The 10,345-nt window shown below is 42.5% G+C and overlaps 1 protein-coding gene across 1 annotated transcript in view; it reads right to left on the reverse strand.

Moving 5' to 3' along the window:
* The window catches only part of smpd3 (sphingomyelin phosphodiesterase 3), a 35,540-nt gene extending 26,471 nt beyond the window's left edge, over nt 1-9,069 (reverse strand). The window contains exons 1-3 of the mRNA XM_035664294.1: nt 8,394-9,069; nt 5,330-5,581; nt 4,268-5,225 (exon numbers count right to left, since the gene is read on the reverse strand). Of these exons, the coding sequence (XP_035520187.1) occupies nt 4,268-5,225; nt 5,330-5,581; nt 8,394-8,695 (1,512 nt within the window). The 5' untranslated portion in view covers nt 8,696-9,069. The remainder of the gene's footprint in view (nt 1-4,267; nt 5,226-5,329; nt 5,582-8,393) is intronic.
* Between the last annotated feature and the right edge of the window lie 1,276 nt (nt 9,070-10,345).

The raw sequence follows: 10,345 nt of genomic DNA on the forward strand, positions 1-10,345 counted from the left end.
GACAATGTGAGCTGTCTGCGAACACCAGACCAAATGGGTTGTTTCTAGATGTTCCATGATTGTTTTATGGTAATAGTAGATAGTCTCATGTGCGTCCATTGTTTTTTGTTGCTATTTTGCTTATAGTACAGGGTTAGGTTATGCAGTGTTCAAAAAATCACAGGGATGCTGCTCTAGTAGCCCAATCCAGCAAAGCAAAGGTGTTATGTGTAAACAGCATGACCTTTTGACACTCTGGAAGCTAAGCATACCAATCCTTCTTGTGTTCTTGACCAGTATAAAGACCAGCTATGGAAGACTTTCCAGCAAAAAAAAGCAGACATGTCAGTTATACTGGATTGTTAGACATGTCTAAACAACCATTTCCCGGCAGTAAGGAGAATCATTTTCTTTATCATTGTTTGGTTTCCTTCTCTGTCAGTTTGGAGTATAAACAGCTTGCATTAAGACATGTACCTGCCAGCTGGCTGACAGCCAGCTTGTCGGTGGGACCTGGAGTGACCTCATACACAAGGAGGCGGTGAAATAGGGATGTGAGGCCAGCTTGTAAGCTGCAGTGACAGTCAGCAGGCAGCAGGGCTAACAGGATGAGACTGTCAGCATGCAAGCTGTGATGGAGTGTGCCTTTATTAGATCTGGTATATGTAAGGGCATGTACGGACACCAACAAATAGATGCTCACACACATACACACGTACAGGCACCCATCATCAGCATCAGGTCACATAAAGCGGATCTGTCCCAGCAGGATCTGGATCAGATCCACAGGCACATCCTGACAGTCACAGTACGTAGCTGATTAATGAACTCACACACTAACACTCATCACAGGGGCATACGCACATGCAGGTACGCACACACAAACAATGGGGTGTGTACACACAAAACCGCTGCTTGATGTATTATTGATTCATTGTATGTTGTCTTTATAAGCAAGGAAAACTGCTCTTTCTCTGCTGGGAAAACTCTTTGTTTCCTGATTATACTGAATAAAAAGGACTGCAGTTTATAAGAACTATGAATGTACTGAATGTATAACTGTAGAAATCCCATCACTTTGCATGTAGCCCACATTAGTACACCGGTAGCCAAGCCGTAAATGTATCCTGCTTCCTAGACTTGTACAGTAATACCAGTGTGAAAATACCTCCACTCTGCATTAAGACTTGTCTTGCCATATCTACATGTCTACTGCATAACTTATACAGTAGTGGATGCCAGAGGAACCTCCCTCATTGCTTCTGACTACAGTGGGGAGCGTGACAGGATGTTCCTCAGCTATTGCAACTGGAACAATGCTTACATCTCCATAAATAATACATTTGTTTGACCTTTGGTCCAGAAATTTTGTACAGATATTCATTGTCTGCAGAAGATTAATCCAACTGGCTCCACTGATCCCCTGACTTTTTATTTACTGCCACCACCAGGTCAAAAATTATACATTTTCCACAGAACTATGATATTCCCAACAGCATCAGCTGTACTTTGTGTTTTGTGATAATTAGCATTATGCTACCAGGCTAGTATACTAAACTAAGGTTCTTAACATGGTAACATTTTATTTGCTAAACATTCTTTTGTGAGCATTGTCATTGTGAGCATGTTGCCATACCAAGTGTGAACCTATAGTGACGTCACCCGTTGGTTTGTGGATTACCGTTTTAAAGCCTTGAGTTCGGTGTTTTATAGTAAAACGGAGCCAGCGCGAGCCAGATCTACACTCTGATCTACGCTCATTGGCTGCACAGTTTTGACTCGTCCATAGCAGGAAGCAATGGCAGCTCGCCTGGTCACACATGATCTAGGCTAAACAGTACACTATAATATGTTTCTTCTTTAAACGAGAAATAGGCAACACAGTAACAGAATCTAGCTTTATATTTGATCAGCACTGCCTAGTTTGACAGTTTGATCTGAGTTTTGTACACTGCACTGGACAGACTCACTGAGAGTGACCTGCCAATCAAAAGGTAGCCCCAAAAGCATACGCGGCTTTATCGATGATGATTTAACATTGACGATGTTAATCTAGCGACTGAGACCCTAAATTAATCAGGAAACTGTTTACTGAGCTCATAATTGAGGTGTCATGTCAGCTCCATTCTTCATTAGAGTGAATGGGATCGCTGTGTTATTTCAGCCAATGGAGCTCCCCCTGCTGGAATTTACATAGAATGCAGGTTTTAAGACTCTTCTGCGTTGGCTTCACTTTTCAGACCTGGAAGCTCTGTCCATCATATATTCTGTCAATATGCCATACTGATGTTAAGCTCAACGCACCACTGTCCTTCAACATTCCTGTTGCTACATAATCATTGCTGACATTTATTCAGATGCAATTGTAATGCTGATTAATTGTTCAGGTAATTTCTCAAGCAAAAACAGAAAACGTTTGCTGTTTCCAACTTCTCAAACAGGAGGATTCACTGCTCATAAATTGAAAATCTTTGGGTTTAAACCTTGGGTCTTTGACTTTCAGACAAAACAAGGCAATTTGAAGGCATCACATTGAGCTCTCTTTCTTACTATTTGTGTTTATCAGAATTACCGATTCATTAATCTAATCGAGTAATCAATGGATTCATGAATAATGAATACGATCATCAGTTGTGGCTCTAATCTCAGTCACACCATACTTAGATCTGCTTGCATATAATATAAGGTTCTCTAACTAATTTTGGGTGTCTCAGTCACCTCTTGTTGCACAACTGCGAAGGGCCAGCTAATGGATATGAATGCAAGTTATGTCCATACCCAACAGTGTTTTCATAGCTGTGTTGCATCCCAGTGGCTACACCCAACTTTCCAAAGGTTTACATGACACAGTTTTAAAAAAGTATAATTAGATCTAAATAAATGAAACCAGAACTTCTTCAGTTGAAAATTATAAGCCATGTTATGGTGTTTATCATCACTGTGTTTCAATGCTATATACAAACATGTGGAATTATGCCAGTATCTTAAACATGTAATGCTAAAGACCTTGAAAACAGATGATGATATGTTTTTTTTTTTTTTTTTTGGCTTTTTCCACACAGCAGCGGGAGATGTGGAAAGGTTGGAAGTGTTCTGTAATTACTGGGGTGCATGCACTCACCATAATGACAGATGTGTAATGTGTGAATGGATGTGGGTGTAAGTAAGTGTATTTACCAAGTACTGTCTGCAGTCTGCGGATTCTCCATCACTGTAACATTGTGTTAGTATAGTGCAGCAAACATTTACTGAGTGGCATTATTTACATGAGAAATGGGTTATGAAATGGGGCAGATAGACAGTCAAGAGAAACAGTAGCGAGAAATTTAATTTGAATGTGGAAATGTTTTGCAATACGATGCCTTTGCTATACGAGATCTACGGTAATTAATGCAGACAGCTGGCAGGTCATTTTAACTCTGACTCTCCGTCCCTCTTTCACACTCATGTTCACACTCATACTCTCTTTCACAAATGTATAATAAGATAATTTAGTATAAATAGACTTAATAGGCAGATTCAATTACCGCCTTGCCAAAGTTACAGTTAGCGGCGTCAGAGATGACAAGATGAGTTTTCAACTGAAACGCCACCGAGAAGCGATCATAGCACAGACACATTCCCGCTGCAGGAAAAGCAAAAAAGTGGCCCTGCAGTGACATTTAGTTCTAATTCAGCTCAGTCTGAAGTGAAATGAGATGAGGATATGGGATCTTTTCTCTGTTACATCTGCACTGTGAATAGACAGACAAAACAATTCCAGGAAAACAGTCAGGGTTTAGAGTTGTTTCATTCTTTTGGCTAAAAATGATTGTCTTGCAGTCTTCTCAAAGCCTCCAAAAAGTAGCCCTGTCTAAATACAGAAAGATCGATAGATAATAGGTGTTAGTTATGACATTTCTTTAACTTGTCTCTAACACTGACCTCTCAGCAAGAACGACTGCAAACGGCAAAATGACAAAAAGGTTTTCTGTCTCCAAACTTGATAATTAAGTCGTTGGAGCAGTAATGACATTTCTTTCATGTAGGTAGAATTTGATTGAAAATATTATAGAGCTCAACCGCACCTGTGTGTACTTCAAGTATTTTATTGCTTCCTGGATTGTGCGGTGGTCAACATTTTTGGGAAACGTTGTAATTTGCTTGAGTTAAATGAGATCGATCTAGCTCGACTGCCTGGCCACAGTGACTTCCTGGAGTTTTGTCACCACTGCAAGATTTCCTCAACACGTTCTACAGATTTGTGTATGAGTACAAGAAGAGGAGGTAAAGAAAGTAATGTTCTGACCTTGGCGAACAGCGCCCCCTTGGCTGCCAGTGCGTCCTCCCCTCTCCCGTTGGGGTAGCACTCGTATCGTGCATCCAGGATTGGGTAGCGGCTAGCCAGCATCAGCCCACTGTTCAGGAATTTGAACCGTGAGCAGCAGCCTTTCCATCCGTACCGCCCAACATCACTCAGCACGTAGGGGAAGTAGCGATGCAACTGCCGCCGCAGTCTAGTCGTCGATCCATGGTCAAACACTTCTTGCAGAGCCAGGAAATCCAGATTGGCAGGGAAAAAGGCAGAGATCTCGTGGTCGAACGTCTCATCTCCGTGGCGGCGTTTTCGTCCAGGGCGCTTAAAGATTGATGTGCGAGGGACGTGAGAGAGAGTGTTGTTGGAGGATATCCCTACACCGCCGTCACTTCCGTGGTAACGTGCGAGGGATTCCCTGGAGGCAGTCATGCTGCCCGTGTCTCCCCCAGCCTGCTCTCCGGGCCGATGGTTCCCTGTTTCGGCCTCCTCCTCCTGGGGGTCTGGTTCTGGGGCGCTGATGCTGATTTGAACCCCTGAGGTGTGAAGTGGGCAGTCTGAGGATGGTTTTTGCTGGGTCCCCTCCCCATGCATGGGGCAGTCATGATGACCATGGCCATTGTGAGCCCCTGTGGAATGCATGGGGCAATCTGGAGCCTCCCCTGAGGTGTGAACAGGACAGTCTGCGTTGCTGTTAGTCCCTGCAGGGTGGAGGGGGCAGTCTGCTGTCGTGTCTGCTCGGTCTGAGTGATGGTGGCATTCAGAAGAGCCCTGGTCTCCTGCAGAGGGGTGAACGGGGCAGTCGGTGGCACCTGAGGAGTGAATCGGGCACTCAGTAAGAGGTTCGGTTTCGGTATCGGCGGGGCCGTTGTTGGTGTGTGTATGGTCTGGTCGCTGGTCCAGAGAGGAGGTACGACGGAAACCTGTGGCAAGGCTGCTGAAGGATGCCGCACTGATGAACGAAGCAGAAAGAAATAAAGTATGTATTTGTTTAACGGATATTTAGAATAGACATAGGACATAAGCAGCGAGAGCCCAAGAGCAAGCTCTTCTTACCTGATGGAAGTGTTGGTAGGTGAGTCAATGTAGATTTTAATCTGAGGCCGACTGGCACCGTTGCGGATCCTCTTCCCCACCTCCCGGGCCCTCCGGTGTGTGTCTGACAGGTTGTTGAACCTGGCCAGAGAGTCGGGCAGCAGGCATACATTGGCACTGCTGAAACAGAAGCTTCTGCCTTGTGGCCTCCATTCCCCAATTCCAACACCCCCTGGCCCGGCCTGGCCCTGCTCAGCCTGGTGTTTGTCTGGTCTGCACAAGGTATGCAACAAAATAAAAAGAAGTCAAACCAAAGTCTTTTTTGGCCTTTTTTTGTGGCATTTTTAGGATATACACATCTTCACTTTCTGGTTGGGGGTTGGATAAGAAGGTTGATACCACTCTGATGTCTGTATACTAAGTATAAAGGTAAAGCCAGCTGCCAATTAGCTTATCTTGGCATAAAGAATGAAGCCTGGCTCAGTACAAACGTAAATAAATTGCATCCCTAAAGCTCACTAATTAACATGCTGTATCTCATTCGTTTAATCTGTGTTAAAATTGGAGTGTATGGTTTTTTTTTATTTTTTTTATTTTATGGTTTTAGGGTGAGTTATTTCCTGGAACTATCTCTTAGTCTGGCCACTGTCTTCCTGGAGTCTCAGCAAAATATTCCCTCAAGAAATAGTTCCAGAGCCAGGCTAGCTATTACCCCCGCTTCCAGTCTTCATGCTAAAATAAAATAATCTGCTTCATATTTAGCATAATTCCCAAAATGTCATACTCATGACACAAACAGTATTACTGCAGTACTGTAAAAGTAAATAATGGTATCTTTGTGTGTTATGTAATTTTAAGGCACATTTTCTTTCTTAATTTAATATCCTTTTCTCTTGTGTTGTCCATATGACAAAAATATTATTTTCATTTCATTATGTTTTTCTACCCAATTCTGACTCTATTCTGGTTTTGCTTTTTACTCCTCAATGCTCTTTGATCTTATAATATATGGATAACATATGAAATTCAGTGAACCATTACCACATTAATGTAGGGGCGACAGTAAAATTACTGGAACCAAACAAAGATAATTGATAGATATAGATTACTAGCAGAGACTGCTGCTTTTCCACAGCAAACAGCCAAATACAGTATTTCAAAGTGTGTGGTTATGGTGGGTAGCCGCTTGGGTGTGCGTTTGGATAACCAAACACCCGCTGAGGACTGGTAGAGCCTGGCAACTGGAAGCCAGACCAATGAGCTAACTATTTACAGTACATAATGACTCCATTTTCTGCCTCTTGAAATCTCCAAACCTTGTGAACAACTGGCAGTGTAGATATAAAATGAAGCGTGACTCTGCAACTGGATGGCCTATTTTTCACCTCAAATTGATTCAGAAACCTATTTAGATGCATAATTTGGTAGAAAACTGACAATGAAAAAGGCTGTTTCCAGAAAGCTAGTATGAACGTCAGAAGCAAAGATGACCAAGTCAATGGTGTGTTTATCCAATGAGAAGGATGAATTCATATTGATGATTGATCACCTAACTGAATAATAAATAGTATTTTTACTAAATGTCAATGAATATTATCAGTTACCTTACTCTTTTGGATAATTTAAAGGCCTAGTGCGTAGGATTTAGAGGCATTTAATGGTGTTGCAGATTGCAAGTCCCTCACTTCACCCTCCCTTCCAAGTGCAAAGACGGAACTATGGTGGCCATGAAACATGCGAAAAATGTGAAAGCACCCTAATCTAGAGCCAATGTTTGCTTTGTCCTTTCTAGGCTACTGTAGAAACATGGTGGCTGATGACGTTACATATCTGACCTAACTTAAATACATAAATAAAACTTAACTTATGTAACATACCTGATGTAAGTATGTCACACAAGTTAATTTACGTATGTTGCTTCAAAGGCATTGTTCAAGGGCGCCTGGTCAGCTCAGTCGTTAGAGCTGGTGACCCATATACGGAGTTACTGCAGCGGCCCGGGTTCGAATCCGACCTAAGATATTCCTTTATTTGTCCCACAATGGGGAAATTCCGGGACCTGCGGCCCTTTGCTGTGTGTCATCCCCTCTCTCTCCACCCACCTTTCATGTCTATCTACAGCTGTCTCTATCAATAAAGCCAACAAAAGGTCCATAAAATAACTTGAAAAAAAAAAAGGCATTGTTCAAAGGCAATGTCTTGTTTGAGCCATCCATCCTCCCCACCCACCTGGCTCCATCCATGTTGACTTGTCCACCGCTCCTTAACACTAGCTTCTCTACAAAGATACCTAAAAGCACAATGTCAATGTTATAAAGAGTCGCGTCTAAGACCTGCTCCTATTTGAAAAGGTGTCCTGAGTAAACTTCTTTATGAATTGCGCGCTACTACATAGAATGACAATAGTGATGAATTGAATTGAATTGAATTGAATTTGAAGCGGAGGACCACAGTGATCAAGCTGCAGTTTTTACTTAGTATACTTGGGAGTGAGACCAGGTTAGTACACACAACAAAATTTTGTACTTAAATGTATAGGTGGCAGTTGTAGTGGATGTATCGCTTTAAATTTTTATGTACATTTACTTGTAGCTTTGACTTGTTTTTAATCAAAGAACCAGATATCTTCTATTACAGTTGCTTATCTTTTGTACTGATGATGCAACTACTAGGGTTTCATGCCCTTTCAAGCCTAGGAATTCACCTACCATAGTCTATGTCAACATTGTCATCAAGAAATTATGTTTATATACTGTTTATATACAGCCTTACCACACAATAAGCAAAGACAAAGTTGTATATTTGAGAGGGATTAGATGGTGAACAAAGCAAAAGGTCAATAAAAAAAATACTTTTTGTCTTTTCTGTTCAATTAAGCAAAAAACACCAAAGAGAATGAATAGGTAACAGAATAATTGAGAAGTCAGAATGTTTAATGACAGCTAGAACTAACAACACAGAAACAGGACTGGGGTTACCCAACACCTACCCCTACTCTTAACCCTAACAATGTCTCATTTGTAATGTGACTTGAAGACAAATAGTTTAAAAAACCCTGCAGTACTACACCAAGGTTCACACTAACCTGTGGTAGGTGTATAGGTAGGGCTGGCGGATGGCCTGCAGGGGAGCCCAGATAATGAAACCCAGCAGAGCGAAGGGCAGGGATGCGAGAAGGAGGAGCAGGTAAAGGGGCGCAGAGATCAGGACACACAGGGTGAGGAAGGAGCAGGGGTCCTGGGAGCGCTGGCGCTTCTCCAGTGAGGTGGCCACGCAGGAGGCCAGGAGCCGGTCCAGGAGCCAGTAGCAGGGGAACACCAGACTCCACGACAAGCCATCCAGGAAGTGCAGGCAGGCACTGGAGTAAGGGGTGGTGTGGAGGACCATCTCTTTCTTTCTTTCTCTCTCTTTCTTCCTCTCTGTCGCTTTCTCCTCACCTCGCACGCTCTGTCCACACCCACATACACTCTTTAAACAAGCGAACACAAATCTGTTCCAGAGATTACATAAACAGAAATAAATATAAAATAAATCAGACTCGAACGTAGACCCTCCCCCCTCCTTAGAGAGAGGTACACTACATGGTTTGGGTGATTTTTATCTTCACAGGCAAGCTTATCTCAGTCTCACTACCCCTCCCTCAGCAATTACACCATCTACAGGAGGGGTTATGGAGTGCTGTCTGTGGGTAGGGGGTTTCCATGATGAGAGCTTTTCAGTTGATGATGGATCTATGATTGCGAGGACTCCATTGACCTCGGGAGGGGGCGGCCATTAAACATCACCATTTCCTGTGGACCTGGAGAAAGTGAGCAAATGAATAGAAGAATAGAGGAAGGAAATAGGGAGGGTGAGAGAGAGGGGGGTATAAAAAGAGGCAGGAGATCAGTGATTGACTTGCACTGATGTACAGCAAGCATGCTGGGGGTAAAAATTAACCTTGTAAATTTCCTTTAAAATTGTTTAATAATATAGTGTTTATGTATTGCTTATATTTTTGAAGACAGTCAAAGTGCTTTCAACACTGCCATTTCCTATCCAACCTAAACTCTTAACAACATGAAGCCAAAATAATTAAATATATTACATTGGATCTCTTTAATAAAACCATCCTTGGTATTCAATAGCATGTAGACTAGTTAACTGAGATACAATGTAACAACACACTAAATATATTATAAACGACCAAACATGCATAAAACTTTTATGGTATCCTACACAGCACAACTCTGGACATAAAATTAAAAGTAAAAAGTAATTTGAAATACCCTCGGAGCAGCTAGCTTAGATTCCCATACGTTTTCGGACATTTTTTTACTATTTCGGAATTCTAAAACCTACCCCTACCCTATATTGCTGATATAATAGTTTTTGTTAAAAACAATTATAGATATCTTCATCATTCTGTGAAATTATGGCAGTATATGTTTCTTGTAAAAACTAGCTAGCAGGAATAGCAAACTAGCTTGTCAAAAAAAAAAAAACAGAAATGGGTGGCAGTAGCTCAGGCGCAGGTAGCTCAGGGCGGCAGTAGCTCAGGCGGCAGTAGCTCAGGCTCAGTTAGCTCGACGGCAGTAGCTCAGGGCGGCAGTAGCTGCAGGGGCGGCAGTAGTCAGCTGTGACTGGAAGTTGGAGGGTCGCCGGTTTCAAGTCCCAGGAGGCCACAGCAAATATGGTAGTGTGGACTGGGTAGGGTGGAGAGGTGCCAGCTTCCACTCCTGTGCACTGCCGTTTTGAGGGTGCCTTTGAGCAGCAAGCCAACCCCAAAAAACCTGCTCATGGAGGGCGCTTGGGTAACGCTGCACCCATCACTCCACCAGTCTCGCCCCTTTGCATGTCCACATGTGCATGAAGTGCGTGTGTGTGTGTATAAAAAAAGAGTGAAAAAAACAATTTCCACCTAGGGGATCAATAAAGTATATCTTCTTCTTCTTCTTCTTCTTCTAAGAAACAGAACAGAACTATAAGCTATTGTTATAGAGTATGGCATTTAATGTTGCTTGAATATTAACTGAATGTCTGTCTGAAGTTAATAGA

The sequence above is a fragment of the Morone saxatilis genome, unplaced genomic scaffold (assembly GCF_004916995.1).
Source record: "Morone saxatilis isolate NCDOM2014 unplaced genomic scaffold, NCSU_SB_2.0 Contig2, whole genome shotgun sequence".
Lineage (NCBI taxonomy): Eukaryota > Metazoa > Chordata > Actinopteri > Moronidae > Morone > Morone saxatilis.